The 19,246-nt window shown below is 48.1% G+C and overlaps 1 protein-coding gene across 9 annotated transcripts in view; it reads right to left on the reverse strand.

The window, feature by feature from the left end:
- Positions 1–12,667: 12,667 nt before the first annotated feature.
- The window catches only part of PFKFB3 (6-phosphofructo-2-kinase/fructose-2,6-biphosphatase 3), a 44,475-nt gene continuing 37,896 nt past the window's right edge, over positions 12,668–19,246 (reverse strand). For 3 of the 9 annotated variants that reach the window (XM_064656557.1, XM_064656562.1, XM_064656563.1), the window contains 3 exons: positions 18,355–18,377; positions 16,586–16,636; positions 12,668–15,447 (listed from right to left, as the gene is read on the reverse strand). In XM_064656557.1, the coding sequence (XP_064512627.1) occupies positions 15,441–15,447; positions 16,586–16,636; positions 18,355–18,377 (81 nt within the window). In that variant the 3' untranslated portion in view covers positions 12,668–15,440. The remainder of the gene's footprint in view (positions 15,448–16,585; positions 16,637–18,354; positions 18,378–19,246) is intronic. The other 6 variants (XM_064656564.1, XM_064656559.1, XM_064656565.1 and 3 more) reach the window with 3 other exon arrangements.

A 19,246-nucleotide genomic window follows, 5' to 3' on the forward strand; every position in this document is an offset into this window, starting at 1 on the left:
ACACACAGAAACAAATATTTGGATGCTGAGTGGCGATGATGAATAAACACCTACCAGTGTTTATTCCACACCCCAGGGTGGGGCTGGCACTTAGGCTGATCAAGTGAGCCCTTTTTGTGTTTGTTTTGTTGGTCTCCGGGGTTCTTCCTGTCCTTTCCCAGCCCTTCGGGGGGGATTTGGGAGGCAGGTCCTGTTGGACAGCGCTGCTTGGTGTAACAAGAAAAGCTGCAGAGGTGGACTGGGGACCAGCTGATCAGGGAGGTTTAATGAGAGGCGTGGGGAAAGAAGAAACATCTCTCTAAACACAGAGTGAGTCAAAGTCACCTCTGGCAAAGGGAGAAGAAGACCTGAAGCAGAGGAGGCGATGAGGCACCGTGTGTGCTCTCAGTCACATCCTCTGCTGCTTACTCAGGCTGGAGGGATGTGAGCAGAAGTAAAACCTGATTTAGGTCACATATGCCTTTCTCTTTGCTCAGTGCTGGAGCTAAAACATCCCGTGGGCAAGAGAAGGAGGAGACAAGGAGCCAGTGCATTGTCTGGGAGATGAGATAGGACTTGATGCACAGTTTTTGCATCTCTCTAAAAGCTATTTTTCTGTTGTTGTTGTTGTTGTGGACTTCATGACTGGGTAGTTTGGCTTATCTGAGACTTTATTTTCATAACCAAGCAGCTTTGCATAACTAATGAACCCTGTTCCCAGCATGTTCTGTAATGTAAGCAGTAGCTGGCAAGGGATTTGCTAGATTTGTGCACCTAAAGGACGGGTATAGTTTGGATCCTCATCTTCTCCCCTCCCACCCACCCACACTACCTTCCCAGTGCACAGCCTCTGGGCTCTGCATAAAACCATCTGGGTTGTTAATTCAGCATGGCAAAGGCCTATCCACAGCTCCACATCCATGGAAGTCCCGGTGCAATAATGGTGGCATCTTGGTCAGCCTCTAGGTACTGCCCTCATGACCTAATTGTCCTGTAATTTCCTGACTTGAGGACTTGAATTTCCAAAGGCAAAGTCAGGGAGTTTGGCACCTCTGACATCCATCTCCTGAGCAAAGCCAGAAGGAGCTGTGACTGCAGCTCCATCACAGGTAACCCAAAGCACCTGGCCCCATCTCATGCAATTTAGACGTGGGGCATGGGTAGGGCCAAATCCAGGTCCAACAATGCCTCTCCTCAGGCATCCAGGGCCAAGACCAGTTCTGCCAGACCAGCAACTCATAAAATTGTAGAATCACAGAACGGTTTGGATTGGAAGGGACCTGAAAGATCATCCAGTTCCAACTCCCTGCCATGGGCAGGGACACCTTCCACTAGACCAGGTTGCTTCAAACCCCATCCAGCCTGGCCTTGGGCACTTCCAGGGATAGGGCATCCACAATTTCTCTGGGGAACCTGTTCCACTGCCTTACTACTCTTTGAGTAAAGAATTTCTTCATAACATCTAATCCAAATCTCTCCTCTTTTGGTTTAAAATGGTTCCTCCCTGCCCTCTCACTATCTGCCTGTGTAAAAAGTCACCCTCCCTCTTTTTTATAAGCCCCCTTCAGGTAACAGAAGGTGCTTTAAGGTCTCCTTAGAGCCTTTTCTTCTCCGGGCTGAACACCCCCAGCTCTCCCAGCCTGTCTCCACGGTACAGGTTCTCCAGCCCTCTGAGCACCTCTGTGGCCTCCTCTGTACTCTCTCCAGCAGCTCCAAATCCTTCTGCTGTTGGACCCCAGAGCTGGAAGCAGCTCTGCAGTTGGAGTCTCACAAGAGTGGAGTAGAGGGGCAGAATCCCCTCCCTTGACCTGCTGCCCACACTTCTTGTGATGCGGCCCAGGATGCACTTCAATCACAATTCACATGAATTGACTAGAAGAAACCTTCTCACTAAGAGACCACATGAAGAGACATATCATAAGATCAGTGTTGCTGGTTGCCTCTGTTGCAGCAACAACAGAGAAGAAAAAAGGAGACTTCAAGCCCTGTGACCAAGCAGTGGGAAAGCTTTCCAACATCTGCCTGGTGGTAAATTAAACATGAGCTTTGCCTAAGCACACACCAATTACTGGAAATGGCTGCCTGTGACATGTGGTGACATCCTCCCCCTCGCTTCCCCTCTTCCCCTCCCTGTGCGATCGCAGCCGTGACTCTGGTTTTGAGCAGCTGAGCTGCTTCTCGCCTCCAAGCCAGTGCCAGGCAAAGATGCAAATCTCAGTCACTTCTTCCACTCACCGCATGTGAGAGGGCTGCATTTACTGGCGGAAACTGTCTACCCACAACCTGAAATACCACTGTACTCACAGCCCCTGAAATACTGCTGTACTCACAGCTCCAGAGCTTCTCCTTCAACAGAGGAGCCAAACCTGCCTGCCTTCTGCAGGCTTTATACAAACAGATGGACAAAATTCACATGAAGTCCAAGAGTTTTATGGCTTAGGCTGGTTGCTGATAACCTTTTCCAACCCATGGGAGAGTTACAAATACAACAATTAAAGCCTGGTTGTCGACTGCTAAAGAAGCTGCAACCTTTTGCCAGTGGCAGCACCTGCCAGGCAAGGCATAGGTTGTAAATCAGAGCATCAGCACTAATAAATGCAATGTCAAGAAGCTAAAGAGAGGGTAAATATCCAGTCTGGACATTAGTTACAGGTTCTTCTCTGTTTTATGACTCCACTGGTCCATTGGTAGATAAGGAGAGGATAGGAGGGAATGGTTTTAAACTAAAAGAGGAGAGATTTGGATTAGATATTATGAGGAAATTCTTTAATCAAAGAGTAGTAGGACACTGGCACAGGTTGCCCACACTATCAGCTGTGGCTGCCCCACAGCTGGTAGTGTCAGGCCAGGTTGGATGGGGCTTAGAGCAACCTGGTCTAGTGGGAGGTGTTCCTGCCCATGGCAGGGGTTTGGAACTGACTTTAAGATCCCTTCCAATCCCAACTACTCTGTGATTCTATGATCATCTGCCCCATTAGACAATGTCACTTCTGCTGCAATCCCCCAACTCCAGTAGATCCTAAACTAGAAGGCAGTGACCAAAGTGAGGTGAGAGCACAAGGTTGATGTGCCCTGTGGGAACTCTGTTTGATTGGGATTGCTTAATGACAGGTCTCAGGATTGTAGAAAATCCATAACTGGGGCCATGGGGGGGGGAAAGGAGGATATTGTTTTTAGAAAGCAGGAAGGATGTGTTTCCACCTTGGCTTTCTTTTGAGAGATGCCCTGGCTATGTTTGAAAGCAAAATTGGAGTCACATCTGAACCTTGGGTTTGTCATCTTCCCTATAAACATTCATCAGTCACTCAAACTGCTGAAGGTCCAGGCAGACAGGTAACTCTCCCTGGAGGCTATAGCAGATATTTATCCCTCTAGAAGTCAGTGAAATAATCCTGGGGATCACAGAGGATGAGAAATGATGAAATTTAGCACTTCTGTTCCCGGCCCCTTCCTGGACAAAGAAAACAAACACAGGGTTTGGGCACCAACACAGCTATACTGAATCCACTCTCTGGATCCCTCTATGACCTCCTGGCTCCCAAGATGCACGATGAGCTCCTGCCACTGCCAGACATAATAACAGTGATAGTAACAAAGACAACAATAACAATAGTAATAAGAAAAATATGGCCATCAAGGGCAGACCTGCCTTAGGGTGATTTAGCCATATAACAGGCTCAGAGACCAGCACAACAGGCAACTTTCAGTGGTTCAAGGACAAGAGCTGGCAGGCAGCTGAAGGGGAAAACATTTTCTGCTTCTTCCCCTAAATCCTCTGAAACCCTGTGGTTTCCCACAACCATGCCCCTCCACATGCAAGTAATGGGGACACAGCTGTTGGGATGGAGTTTCCCTCTGAATGTTGGGACTTTCCTGGGGCAATGAGTGGCATGGCCATGATGTGCATCATGCTCATGTGGCACCTGCTCTGCTCCTCACCCAGCTGCTCTCAGTCATATCCAGTTTGTCCATCATGTTCATTGTCCTCCTGACAATAGGATACTGCTCTCAGCTGTGTTCACAGACCCTGTAGGTATAACCCACATAATCCTGTGGTCCACAGACCACATCTCTAGCCAAGATTTATCCATGTGCTTCAGAAAAGTAGCTAATCTGAGCATTCTGATTTATTTTTGGAGAGTCCCTTTGGACAGGAGATCCCCCCCAGGTGATGCACATACCCAGACTGGGTGGTGGGTATAGTGTGGCTGCATCCAGGAGCCATCCCTGAGCCATGGCATCCCCTGTACCCATCAACCACTGGTCCTGGTTAGTCCAGGCCATGCACCAGGGATACACCAAAACACCACTTGTGATCACAGCCCGTGCCCTGACCCTGTTGGTTTGCCCATATAAATATAGCCTGGCACGTTGATGCAGAAAGCTTCAACATTTGACAAACCAATACTTTCAGCCAGGACAAAAGCTCACCCAGAAGAATCCCGTATGGCTCTGCCTGCATTCCCAGCCTTACTTAAACACAGATGATTTCCCCCAGCAGTCACAGCCCCTGCTATGCTCCCTGCCTGCTCAGACGAGCTCCTACAGACAGTGGCTATAAATAATCCCAGCCAGCGCCAGAAACGACCTCAGTGACAGTTTTATTTACTGCAGGCATGACCAATCCACAGTGATTTAATCTGCTCTTTGCACATCGTTGCTTTGGTGCCTTGGTTAATTACCTAGAAGAGGATGCTACTGCATTTCCACCCTGGAATATGCCAGTTTTGTAGCTGATTGCTCCAGTGTTGTGCTGTGTTTCAGCTGAGGTGATAACCCAGAGTGACCTGGTTGCAGCTAATGGGATCTACCTAAAATACAGCCAGTACACCAGATGAGACAGAGCCTGATTCTGATAGACCTATTAGGTCCATATCCTTCTGTGGATTTATTCCTAAGCCCTGGCTCATCCAGAGATATCTTAGCCACTGACATTTGTGGACTGAAACGTGAGATGAGATGGTGAGTTAGTGTGGATCTCCCACGCAGCCTGGCCACGGACTTCATCCTACGAAACAGGACAAGACCATCTCCAGCAATGGGTCCCACAGCTCTTTATCTCAAATCAGCTCTGCAAAACAATAGAGGGAGGCAGCAGCTGCTTAATATCTCACCTGACCTTTGCAGAGGGGCAAACACAGCCCCTTTTGGAGCAGATGGCCAGTTTGCTTGTGCTCATTAGCATTCAAACACGGATTTTCTGGTCACTATGTGTTTATTAGTGGTTGCTTATGTTTCCTTCTGCATTGATGATTCAGTTTTAGGTAGTTCTGTGAGGAGTAGGGAGTTGGACACAATGATCTATATGGGTCCCTTCCAACCTGAGATACTCTATACTTCTGCAACTTCGATCCATAACCTGCAAGAGATCCACAGACATGAGAACACCATTCACAGCCAGTGGATGGGGTGGAGATTGTGATTGTGTGGGGTCCTGCATGCTCTTGGCAAACATCACACTTTGGGAAAAATCTTGGCTGTGCCAAAGACAAGCCATGAAGCCAAAGCCCCTCCCCCAGACAAGCCCAAAAACACACCAGCTCAACCAGAAAGGGAAATACTGTGTAAAACATTGCACTGCCATCAGGAAATACCAGAGGGGCCAGATTCCCAGCTCAGATTTGTGAAGAAAAAAAATGAAAAAGGCTCCTACAGAAGCTGCAAAACTCAAATTAGTCCTCAGACACACAGCCAAGCCATGGCAATGGCAGCCCATCGGCCAAAGCCTGTCTGCCCAACACGTGCATGGGCTCATCCCATGGCAGCCCTGTGATTGCCTGGCTTAGTTTAACCCTCCCAGCTCTGCTGAGACAGCCTTTCTGCAGGCAAATCGGCTTCACAGCCCAGGCTAAAAGCCATCCTGGGCTGACTGACATCCTCACAGCCCCTAATCAGCCACCATCTCGTCCTTCCCAGCCCTCGGAGCACAGGGACAGCAGAGCTTTGTTAGGAGCAGCTTCAGGAGGAAGATGCAGACAGGGTCAGATCAGCTTAGCAGATAGGGAGGTAATTAATACCTGTTTTAAAACCACCAAGGGCAGACAGGTGGGCTTTTTGCTTGAGCCCACCCCTCCCAATCTTTCCCCCTATCTGGGGCATTGCTGACCAAAAACTTTTCAAAGGATGATAGTGAGAGACACCACAGCTGAGTCACATCTGCATTCCTGAGGGAGATCCTCCCTGTTGGGTCTCCCAGCCTGGAGGTGACCTGCTGTGTGGACAGGGGGGGTGTCCAACTCTGTGCAAGATAAGGGCAACAAAACCCCCATTTCTTCTTTCATAAGTGATGCCCCATTGTCCATCAATGGTGCTTCTTCCCCCAGCATTACTGCAAGTTAGTCCAGAGTGGTGTTTTCTAACAAAGGATTGTTTTGTCAAAAAAGGCCAGCACTTTTTTTAAAGCATCTTCAGCAAAACAGGGGAAAACAATATGTTGGTTCACAAGGTCAGAAGGAGCTTTGGAAATTTTGAAAAATATCAATTTCCATCCCATTTGGACAGGAAGATATTTTTATTTTTATTTATGTTCAAAAAAGATCTCTGGTGAACCGAGATCCTTGGTTTTCAGCCAGCTGTAACCATGAGTCTTGAAAACCCCTTATTACAACTCTTCTTCACTTTCTTCCCAGTCCCATCTCTCTCCAGGGTTTGCTGACTCCTGCCACTGAGTTTATGTAAGGAATGCAGATGGACCTCTCTCACCTCTGCAACAGACCCCATTGCAGGTAAAATTGTGCCAAAAGTAGAGGTTTAAATTAGTCACTGCTCAATGGCCATGCTTAGAAATATTCACTATAAACCTGCACACCGGTCTAGCAAGTCTGGAAAGACATCCCAGTCATTAATACAAATTAATTATGGAGAATACTAGTGCTTTATTATTTTATTATGCCTTGCTGAGTAATTTACAGCCAGGTAATAAATTCCCTGCCCCAAGTAGCTTCAAAAAGGTGGGGTCATCCACAGCAATGGGGCCTGTGAGGATGTTAAAACATTTCTGAGAACTGTGAGAAAATATTAAAAAGATAAGTCAATATGGTGGTTGGAAAGGCACTGAGGTTTCATGGCAATGACTCTGAAACTGTAGATGGGTCCATCTCAGGTAGGAAGGACAAACTCCTCCTCCAAGAACATGCCCTGGGCATGACTTCCAGGTCTTTTCTGTCACCTTTCTCATGAGAGCAGAAACAAAAAACCCTGACATCTAACACTTGTGCCCAGACAGATTTCCCAGAGAAGCTGTGGCTTCCCCATTCCTGGAAGTGTTCAAGGCCTGGTTGAACCAGGTGTCAAGCAACCTGGTCTAGTGGAAGGTGTCCCTTCCCATGGCAGGGAGTAGAATGAGATGATTTTTGAGGTCCCTTCCAACCCAAACCATTCTGTGATTCTTTGATTCTACGCATACAGCAACAACTGTGCACGGGGAGCTTCCAGTGAAATTGAGCAATTATAGAGCAGGAGAATGAGCAGGGTGTCTGTAGACTGTCAAAGGATAAAAAGTGGCCTTGGGGTTCTGCTCAGGGAGGACAGGTTTGGGAGATGTCTCCACACTGCATAGAAAACACAGAGCAAGAGGAAACGTGTCTCACTTCAAATGCCAAGTGAATACTGAAGGACGAGGCAGTCAGAAGGAGTAAGGTGGATGTGTGGAAGGAGAGCACGTCTGCCACTTGTCACAGGTGAATAAAGGCTGGCAGAAGGAAGAGTGAGTCAGGGTGCTGGTTGATAGTGGGTGATATTAATACTATCTGGAAGGTAAAAGAGCAGCTCTGGAACAGTCAGGGTAAGTCACAGTCCTTGCAGCACCACCAGTGGGAGAGTCAGGAAGGAAATCAGCCATTAACACTTGTGCCATCCCCCTGAAATCTGAGTCAATGGTGTGACTTGCCTGTGGAGACACCCCTGGGGACACTGCTTGAAGCAAGGAGTGGACAAGGTGACCAGGTACCTGTGTGAGAGCTACAGCCTCCTTCCCCCCTTTTTTACTGATGGATCAGTGCCCTGGAGTAATGAGTGGGTAGAGATGGACCAAGAGGCAGAGAAATGCATGGTGACATTTGCTTCTCCATGCTGTCATATGGTGGAACTCCCAAGAGAGGATACTGGTATTTTTAGGTACCACCAACCTCTAAAACAACACATCTCCTCCTAGCCAGAAAGCCTTCTCTTCTCTTCAGCTCCAGCTCTGCCCACAGGTTGGCATCCAGCTTTGGTGGAGGCATTTAGCACAGGCTAACACAGGCTCTCCAGTCTGGTTTGGATGACATTTATCAAAATGCTGGGTTTTCTTTCTGCTGATGCTCAGCCAGTCATTTTGGTGGATAAAGGCAGTGAACAGCAAGACTCAGCTCTGTAAATGTCTCCTCATAATGACCAAAATCACAGCTTAATTGTGGGGTTTGACTTGCAGCTAGAAATATCTGGATGTGGGGCTGTGCTCATTCTTGAGCTGCCCTCCACCATGGTAATTATTTGTTAGGTCTTAATTATTGTTTCTCTTTGTAGCTCTAATTCAACGGTGTTTTTAGTCGCAACCTCTGCTGCCACCCACTTTTTTAACTTCTGCACCAAGCCACCAACATTGATTTCAGTACAAAAAGCACTCACCTCAGAAGACCAAATGTTTGCTGTGTGTCTGGCTAAGAGTGGGTGCAATATCAAAGTCTTCACCTTGTACTAGAGGGAGAAGGAATTCACAAAACCTGTGGGATCCTGAACATTGTCTTACCACCATCCCTTCAGATTGTGGTAGCTCTGAGTCTCAGATCAGCAAGAAACAAACTTCTCACTGTGCAGAAAGTTGGGTGGACAGATGCATCAGTTGAGTTTTATCTGGCTGGTCAGGAAGCTCACCAAACTCAGTAACCTTGTCATAGTCTTAACAGGTTGTAAATTATATTTTCCTTAGGATTGTGGAAGGTAACATTTTAGAAGACTTCTTGAGGGATTTAGGCCATCATCAGCTGGGTTGAGTTTCTTGGTCCTCAAGGGATAGTGGTGGCTCATGATGGAAGAGACTACCAGGAGATCAAGGCCCTGGCAACACTCAGAACCATCCCTGGAAGTGCTGACCCATCCCTGGAAATGTACAGGGTTAGGTTGGATGGGGCTTTAATGGAAGTGTCTTTCTAATGGAAAGTGTCCCTTCCCAAGGCAAGGGTTGGAACTGGATGCTATTTAGGGTCCCTTTCAACCCAAACCATTCTGCGATTCTGTGATTTCTTCATATTCTGTTGCTCTGTCTCGTGTCGACACATGTTGGACAGAGCATCAGACAACACGGAAAGCACAGGGCAACCCTTACAATGAAGGTTTCCCAGGACACAGAGCCCAGCCTGGACCCAGCAGCAGCAAGGATTGGGTCCACCCATGGCCTTCCCAGACCAGATACAGGTCCTAGGGTTGGATCATGGAGCAGGACACAGGATCAGCAGGATGCAGCAAGCAGGGCACTTCCAGGCAGAACATAAGACATTAGGCCTATTTTGTGAATGCAGGAACTGTAAATGAATTTCATTTCAAATGAATTGAATAATAGAACAGAATTGTAGAACAGTTTGGGCTGGAAGGGACATTTAAAGGTCAACTAGTCCAACTTCCCTGCAATGAGCAGGAACATCTTCAATTAGATCAGGTAGTTTAGGGTTATGCTGTTCTGGTATTGACTCTTACCACTCTTCCTCCATCCACGTGGTATAATATTTTCCAGCATTGCTGACAACTAGGTTCAGTTTAAATTCACTTTTTCTAACCAGCACTCCCAGCAGAGCCAACTGACCAAACCTTCAAGGCTCCCTTGAGTCCTGCCATGGCTGTGGAGAACAACAGCTCTGCAAACAGCATCCAGATCATCCAAGGCAAACAGGCCATAACCCAAGAGGGAAGAAATTGGAACGGAAAAGCACATGGCTGAGGAAATGACACAGTCTGATTTCTCAAGACATGTTATATGAAAAAAACCCCTCTGTGCATTTATCCAGGAGGTTGCAAGGAGCTGCCACGATGGGATATGTCACTGTCCAGCTATAACCAAGCAGCAGTTCCAAGCTGAGGATGCTCTGCCGTGGTCAGGGTAAGTAACAGAAAGGCTGCAGATGGAGGTTTCTCCAGCAGGACCAACTCACAGGGCTTAGGAGCATCTGAACAGGTCCAACTGCAGACTGGATGGCTGTTGCTGAGATGAGCAAGGCCAGGGCCAGGGTCAGGGGATCCCTCAATGGGCAGGGGTGAGGTCGGAGAAGGGCTCAGGCAGCCACACCAGGAGGGTTTTATTTGGGGCATGAAATCACCAGGAGCGAATTTGCACCCTCCAAACCCACGCTGAGCCTGACCAGGCATGGAAATGGGCTCTTTCACACCCAGGGAATGGGAATAGGCTGTTACACACCTGAGGAAAGGACAGCTCAGGGAGACAAGACTGGTGCTGCCCCATTACACCCCTTAGCCTCAGAGAAGACACAGATGGACACATGAGCAAGGGAAATGCAAGCGTGAAATACTCACATCCACGCAGCTTTCTCGTGGCCATGGATGAAGCCTGGGCTCTGAGCCCACCCTTGAGGTGGGGAAGGGACCCTGACACTTAGCAAAGTTTAGCATGGAGCAGCAAGACTGTGATTTACGCAGTTCTGTGCAGAGCTGTAGAATAAATTCTCTATATTTCAGCACAAACATATTCCTTCCCAGGACGTGTTGGTTGTAGCAAAAGTGCACAAATGCATCTGAATACCTGGAGCTGTTGCAGATAATTCCCATTAGAGCCCCTTGCAAAGCGATTCCCAAAAATATCAATTTATTTATTTTTTTTCCTCACAGATGGATAAAAAAGAAAAAAATCCCCTCCAATCCCATGACATGAGGGCTATCACTCCCCAGCTGGAGGCAGGTGAGCCTGGTGCCTGCTGTGCACCATCCAACATGTTGCATTGTAAAGGTTTGCCCGTGGTTTATTTAATCCCAGACACATTCCTGAGCCATCAATCAGAGCTGAGTCAGCCAGCGTGACTGGGCTGTCCTTTTTCTTTTTTTTTTTTTTAGCAATCACAAGTTCTCTCGCCCTGTTTGCCAGCAGTGAGCTGGGGGGTTATTTTGTTTTTTTTAAATTTTAATAAAAATGGGACTAGACTGGAAGCAGAGAAATGTTCCTGCTGTCAAGTATAACCTTTAAAGCTGCCCTGCCTCAAGGAACTTCTCCTCTCTGAGATGCTAGAAACTGCATCACATGGAAGAGAAATAAAGGATGCTGCCTGAGATGGCTTTGACATTGACTCCCCTTCCTTGCTTGGCTCTCCTGCACGGACGTCTTGATACAAGCCCCATCACACGCGTAGAAAGAGGAGAAAAGACTTTTTGGAGGTGGCATTTTCTTGCAGAGCAGCCTTGGAAGCGCTGCCCGCAGCCACGCTCCGGGAGGCAAAGCCTTCCCCCTGTGCTCCCCCCACAAGTACAAGGTTGTTATGGCTTCAAAACAGCCCCTGCCTGCCCCGGGGAAGGCAGGAGAGCTGAACTGATGTTGTGGCTACGTGTAACCTCGGCTCACCTCGGCTGGAGGCCTTATCAGGGCCCCCACACTTATGCCAGACTCCCTGTGAGGTGGGTGCAAGGCCATGTCTCTGTTTGGGTCAAGGAGATGGCTGGGCTACTGGAGATTGGAAAAAAAAAAAAAAAAAGAAAAAAATTTAAAATCTTGTGGTTTCTGGATTTCCCAGAAAGAACGGGTCCTCCCTGCCCTCAGGATGGTTGCAGGGATGAACATCACCCCAGTCTCACATGTCTGCACGTTCACCTAGAAAATATTGTTGCAGGTGTCTCAATCAAGCTTAAAATGAGAACCTCCTTCCTGGTGAGAGGCTCTGAAGCACAGAGCAATTAGGAGAAGAGAGAAGACAGATCCTTGTGCATCCCAGCAAGCCACAGCCCAAAGCAAGGCTTGACAGGCTCTGACACCCCAGGGGAGATCAGAGCAAGGACTGCACAGGAGCCAGCAGGAGGTAACCCCAGAGCTGAGCTAGGATACACAGTGGTCTCCACCTTTTTGCCCCTTTTGCTCCTGACAAGCTTTTAAGAGTTACAACTGCTGGTGGAGGACAAGCCTGCAATGACATGGGAAGCACCCACCCAAGATGTGCTCCAGAAAATCACATCAAATTACACCATTCCCTGCCTTCTCCCACTCTTTCTCTGGAACCAGAAATAAACAATTTAAGAAAAACAACCCAAAACAGAACTTTGCACGGAACTTTACAACTTTGCTTGCAGGTGGCATTTGCTGTTTCCTTGCCTTGGGGGCAAAGGCAGCTGTGATCTCAGAGGCCAGCTCTTGCTCAGCCCTTCATTTAGCACCTAGTCACTTTAAGCAGGTATTTGATTTCAAGAACTAGACTAGGTTTGAATAAATGCCTCTCATGTCTAATTTGCAGGCTAGATGAAGATCTAGGCAGGACAGGTTCCAAGACATCACCTCCATACTCAAGGGTGATGTAGCAGGTAGAGCCGTAGACAGGACACCTTCCACTAGACCAGGATGCTCCAAGCACTTCCAGAGATGGAGCATCCACTATTTGTCTTTCATGAGAATTTTTATTTACAAGGCACAGGAATATATGTGTGAGGCAGCACTGTGTGGCACACAGTGACCCTTAGGGCCTGAGAGCATAATTCCTAATACAAGGAAGAACCAGGTCACATCTGTATTTCAACAAGGTATTTTATTGGTCCAGCAACTGCAAAATATACAAATTTCTGAAAGGCAGACCCTGTTTGTAAGCTGGCACAGCTTTATATCAGGCAATTATTCCAGACCTATATACAGAACAGTTAACATACCACAAATCAAAAAAAAAGAAGTAACCCCAAGTAACTACACCCTTCTCTCCAAGCTTTGCAGTATACATTAAATAAATAAAGAATGCTTTGCTATCAAAAAAAATTAAAAAAATAAATTCAAGTATCACAAAGGAAAACAAAACCAGGGGAAAAGAGGGGGGAAGAAATCACCGGTGTGGTTTGACAAGTCCTCTTTCCCACCCTGCCTTGGCTGTTAACCAAAAGCAATGGGCAGTGAGGTTTTGGGGCAGTGTGATGGCACCATCCCACCAACCCCTCCAGCACAAGAGGACCTCAGAGACCAGTTTTCCCATTGCTGGAGAAAATGCCATGTTCAAATTTCATTTTTTTCATGGACCTACTGAGACATCTATTATTCCCAAAGGAAGAAAGTTTAGGGCCATTTTTTTCTGTTTTTATATATATATATTTATATATATATATACACACACAAATACACACCAAAACATCCGCAGAATTACATGTGTACAGGGTTGATCTCAGGGCAGCCAGACGTCATGTTTGTATTTGCTGGCTTATCTTTTTGCAGCAGGAGGTGGGAGATAAAACTCCCCAGGAAGGAGGTTGGAAAAGCCAAGTGAAGTCACCTCCCCGAAACATTCGTTTATCTCAAAGGCAGAGAAACCAAAAGGGTAGATGCCACCCGTGCACACAGGGAGAAAGAGGCTGCTTTTAATGAGGCTATTAAGAAATGAATGAAGTAGGGGTAAGTGTTCTTGGTTTCATCTGTACAGGAATATAATACACATATGCACAAGCTCACACAGGCAGGGCACTGTAGGACACGGGCTGAGCGTGGTCCCGGCCCCCTCCCGCCGTTGGTGCCGCTCCAAGCGCGAGGCTGAAGCGTTAGGCACTGTGGTTCACCTTTTCCCAAAGGAAAAACAGACCAACACCCCCCAAAACCGTGCACACACACAAAAAAAAAAAAAGTCATAACTTCTCCCCAGACCTCTCCGCCCAGCGCTGCAGGAGGGGCAGCTTAACTTCACCTCCTGCCTCCAGCCAAAAAAACCCATGAGATGGGGATGGAGGAGATGCCGCACGTAGGTGGGGAACAAACCAAAGCCCAACCCAAAACCCTAGGAAAAAAAAAAAAAAAAAGATAACTTCAAAATCCACAGACTTTTCCACAAAGCAATAGTGGTTAATTGCCATTTTTAACTGCTGTCTCTCAGCCTAGGGCAGGCTGCCAACAAGGAATCTCTTGTATCAAACCACTGGGACTTTGGCTGATGGAGTCAAAGTCAGGACCTCACCCCATTCCCCCCCCCACCCCCCACATACACACCTTGAACACTGTAACTACTATTATTCTGTAGTCCCAGCTTTCCAGCATGCAAAATACAATTAAAAACAAACGAAAAACCAAAAAAACAGTTGCCTGTATTCAGGCTTCCCCTGTTAAGGGGCACGACTTGAAAAAAATACAATAGTTATGCTCCTGCCACAAATAAAGTGCAAAAACCAAGCGGTTTCTATGTATACACACACACACACACGTATGCGCATGTATATATAAAATTAAAAAAAGAATACAGACAAAACTGTCCCTTCTCATGGCTTTTTGCAGCCAGACAGGGACTCCTGCAACCCAGCCAGACTTCTGGCCACCTCCATGAGACCTGTGTGTCTACAAAACGCATCTAAGCTCAGCCTAGGGATTCAAACCCCTCCCAATACTTCCTCTTTCCTCCAAGAAAGAGGAAAGGGGAGATGGAGTACCAGCACAGCACCTCAAAACAGTGCTCAGTCTCCCCCTAAATATCAACCACACCTGAACTCATACCATCCCTGGGTGCTCCCCGAGATGAAAGCATCACCCAAGCCACCAGCAGTGTGGTTCCTCCTACACTACAGGCAGCTTGTAACCAGTGTTGGCAGCAGACCTACATTCCTTGCAAACCCCTTTAAGGTGTTACTGATTTAAAAAAAAAAAAGAAAAAAGAAAAAAGGAAAGAATGGGGTTTTTTAGTTAAACCTAGCAGTGAAGGAGTTCACACAGCTGCCTTCCTGGTGCTCGCAGACCTGGGTGAGCCAGGCTGACGTGTGCGACAGGCTGTAGCGTGGGTGAAGGACTGCAGCACAGCTTGGGAGGGGCTTACCAAGAATTAATAATAATAATAATTAAGAAAAAAAAAATGCAAAACCCCTTTGCCCACCCTCCCTTCCCCCTATTTCTCCACTAACCCCGCACCATCCACATATATACACGCCCCACCCGCAGACAAGTGGGTACCAATCATCTATACAGAAGATCAAAACCGCTTAGAGAGGAAAAATTAAAACTCCTGTGCGCTAGAAAGCACTTTACAGCTTCGCTACGACCCTACAGGACGCTGGAGAGGAGAGCAAACGCTGCGGCCTGAAGAGCTGGTGCTGACCCCCGGGGGGAGCTCAGCTCCTCTCCTCCGCTCTCCTGCATCCCTCCCCCCGGCAGCAGAGCGGTTTGCAGATGAACGGGCGTGAGCAGGAACAGCCGAGGGTCGCCCTCGCCGCAGACAGAGGAGACCGGTGGATAAGCAAGCTTCGGGAATGGCAGTGGGATGGGAAGCTGGCGTCGCCGGCGGCCTCGCGACAGTGCCAACGGAGTCACGACGGCTTCTGTGAGTTGTTCATGTTCTGAAACGAGAGGGGAAGGAGGAGGGGTTGAGAGGGTTGTGCTTGGGTCAGACCTGCAGCGTTTTCTACGCACACGTCAACACAGGGACGGAGGGTAACAAAGCACGGACAGGTCACTACGGAAGCATCCGCCACAGAGGAGAGGACACTGTCCACCCAGGGAGAGGGACGACCCTGAGATCAGCTCATTTGGTTGGAACACGGTACTGAAAACATCAAGGTCATGAGTTCAATCCCTGTGTGGGGCACTGGATGAAGAGTTGGACTTGATGATCCTTGCGGGTCCCTTCCAATACAATATTATGTGATTCTGTGGGGGGGAGGATATGCTGGCTGGCTACCCACACCTCTCCCCTCAAGCATCGCCTGGGCTTTAACTACAGGGTGGGAATTTGACAGAGATAACCCTAAAAACTGAACTAAACCCAAGGCAATCCTCCCACCCCACCTGCTTTGCGCTTCTGAAGCTGCTCTGTGGTCCCTGCAAGGCAAGGTGACAGAGGACCACGGTGTTCAGTCAAGGTGCCCAATTAAACATCTCTCTTGCTCCCCTTGAGGGTGGGCAGTGTCCCCTCTGCCTGCCAAGGGCAAGGTCATTGTTTGTCCATCCTCGGCACTGACAAGAAGAGGCAACTCCCACCAGCCATGCCAATGAGGTCCCCAGCATGGGGACCAGCCACCACCATTGGTATGGCAGGAGCACACACTCCCTCAATGACAACCCCATGAGGTTTCTTGGGCCCTAGAGACACTCCAGACACAGCCCTGATACAGGGTGGCAACAGGTATCCACCAGTGTGTGGTGGGAACCACAAAACCAGAGACAATCATCTGAACACAAGCAGGACCAGGCCCAAGGAAAGCATCCGCTCAAGGAGAAACCCAGGGGAGATGACAAGGACACTGCCCAACTCACGAAACTACACAAAACAGGGTAGGGGAAAGAAGGACTAGGAAACAGCTAGGAAGGTTTCTATTTTTTGGAGGAGTATTTTTTATTTTATTTGATTTTTCTACCTAAGCTGCCTCTTACAAGCACCAGGAATCCCAGCCATGCTACAAGGTAGAGCTGCTCTCTCTGTTATCTAAGGAGACAGAAGGAGGATCAGGAAAAGCCACATGCACCAGAGCCATTTACCTTGGAAATATTAGCAAAGAGAAAACTTTGAGAAAGTGACAAACGGGTCTTCTTTAAGCATGAAAAGTGAAGGGGAGAAGAAGGGAGGGGATCAGGTGGTTGTTAAAAAGTGCACTTTGGATCACAAACCAAGCAAAAGGAAAAAGAAATCATCACAGCAGGTAGTCCCACAATCCCAAACCAGCTCAATCCCACAGCCATGTTGCCTGCCTTTCCAGGTGTCCCCTGATCCTCCTGGATGGGAATCAAGACCCCAGTAGCAAAGGTTAATGCAACAAAACACTCACTGCCAACCCAGTCCCATGGTGCAAATTGGGAATGAGGTACCTTCCACCTCCCCTGACCCCATACAAGTGGTGATGGGACAAAGCGAGTGACCAAATGTAAGACAACAGCCTCTGAGAGCTAACAACAGCATGAATGTCACCAAGCCTTTAGTTTGGGGTGTCTTCACAAAAGCAGCCTTTCTGCAAGTCCCACACTAGCAGGTGGAGGCAGGCTCCCAGCAGCTGGAGATTTTAAACTTGCCGCTGCCAACCTACGCCTGGGATGGGTAACCATCACTGCCTGCTCCAGTAGAGCTCTTGGTCCAGCTAAATCTGACACAGCCATCCCCCAAATTCAACACCAGGGAGTGTTTTCAGTGTCCCAGCCAGCACTGAGGCATGCAGTGCTTTTTATTGAAATACGGATGGGGAAAAGGTGGATGGAGGGATGGACCAAAAAAAAAAAAACAAACCAAAACATTCAAAGCAACCCAAGAAGACTAGACATTTCATCAGGGACTTTTGTGCCCATGAGCAGCAAGGAAAGGAGCACAGGCATGCAAGCCATGCTGAGCAACTTAATTTCTACATTGGCCCTAGGAGCACGATGATCTTCCCCAATCCAACCACCAGTAAAGCCAAGGGCAATGTTCCTAACTTCCCTTTTTTCAAAAACTTTTACTCTAGCAGACCCCGGGCACTACCCCAGTCCCAACTCAGCCCCAAAGTCTTCTCAGTCTTTGAGAAGACATTTGAGCACATCTCTACAACTGTTGTGCTCTCAAGTCAATGATGTAGCATAAATTGAGTACAAAGGCTTCAAATTCACCCAGAAGTTGTCCTGACCCTGTTACATAAGCATCTAACAGCACTAAGCCAAACCATCAGTCTTGATTACTCATAATTAGTGCATTAAATGCTCAAGGTTTTTTCATTTCTTAATAGAGAAGGAAATTTGCATCTACTCTGCCCATGACACCTAAGCTGACTGTTCCCAAAATCCAGGTTTGCAGAACTGCAGATGCCTGGTTCCAGGATCAGTCCAGCTCCAGAAGACACACTCCTGAGAAGGTCAGAACATTCTCTGGTGCCATCACTCATAGACACAACTCAGAGCCCTTAGGAAGGACAGATCATCCAGGTCTATCACCTACAGCACAATGTGCCATCACAGAGAAGACAGCTCCAGGAAAACCCAACAGTATCTCCCATCCCATGACTGTCCAGGAAACATAGGCATCATCAATAGAATGCAAGTGATAACTTGATTCATTTCACAACAAACTTGGGACATTTAACCAAGCTAGGATATTCAGGGGTTGGACAAAACAACATCCGTAGTCTCCTCTTTACCTTTCCTAAGACAAATTCCCCTCAAAACAGAGAAATATTAACTCCAAAAAGTCCGCACCCCAGTCAGATTTCCCAACAAAACAACCAGTGGGATGGCAAGAGACACGGAAAAGGGTTGGAAGGGGGAATAAGACGCAAGAAGGTACTTACAGGCATGCCTTCCCTAGTAAAGGCTGCAGAGAGACAGAGAGAACGGAGAGAGATGTGTCAGTAACGCCGGGCCAGACTGGGCAGAGGACAACGGACGGCACCCGACAGTCAGAGCTTCCAAACCCGGAGCCAGCAAAGAGTTTGTGTAAGACTCAACCAGCCCAAGCAGACCCCAAAAGCTGAAAGACAGGCTGGGCTGTCCCACTTGGTGCTTGCTGGGGTGGGAGGCTCATGCAAAGCAGCAACCAAGCAGAGCAATTTGGGAGCACAGAACCATTCCTAACCTGCCCATGATCTGGTTGAGGAGGGGCAAGAGGATACCAGACAACACAGATAACAGAAAGAGGGGCTGGGCAAGACAGTGAGATCCAACAGGCAGCTGGTGGGAAGGGCAGCATGGCAAAGCAGCTCCCGTGCTGCTTCTCCAGTACCATCCCAGTGCCTTTATGAGCTCGGGGAAGGGGGTTTGTTCCTGGAGAAGCGTGCATTCAGCAAGGTCTCTCTTCCTACATCTCTTCATGGGTGGGTGAGAGAGGGTACATGAGCACCACAGCAACCACCCACAGGGTTTCAACTCAGGTTCACCACACCAAGAAGCTTCTACTCAATTTTGGTCCATTTTGCCTATTGTTCCAGGAAAGAGATCTCTCCAGCCAAAGATGAGTCTTGGCAGCTCCGTCTCGAGGGAAGCACAAGAACATTGGCTTTATTGCAATGCCCAGGTCTACACTGGAGCCGAGCACACACAGAGAGAAGGCACAAGCCCTTTGGTCCTGCTCCCTCTAGAAATGTAGCTCCCTGGGAGTCTGACACCACGATGCTGGACAGTGAAGGCACTAAATTAACACAGCCCACTGGGGGGAGTTCATGACGCTCTCAAAACCCAAGAGAG

This window comes from Pseudopipra pipra, chromosome 5 (genome assembly GCF_036250125.1).
Source record: "Pseudopipra pipra isolate bDixPip1 chromosome 5, bDixPip1.hap1, whole genome shotgun sequence".
Taxonomy (NCBI): Eukaryota; Metazoa; Chordata; class Aves; order Passeriformes; family Pipridae; genus Pseudopipra; species Pseudopipra pipra.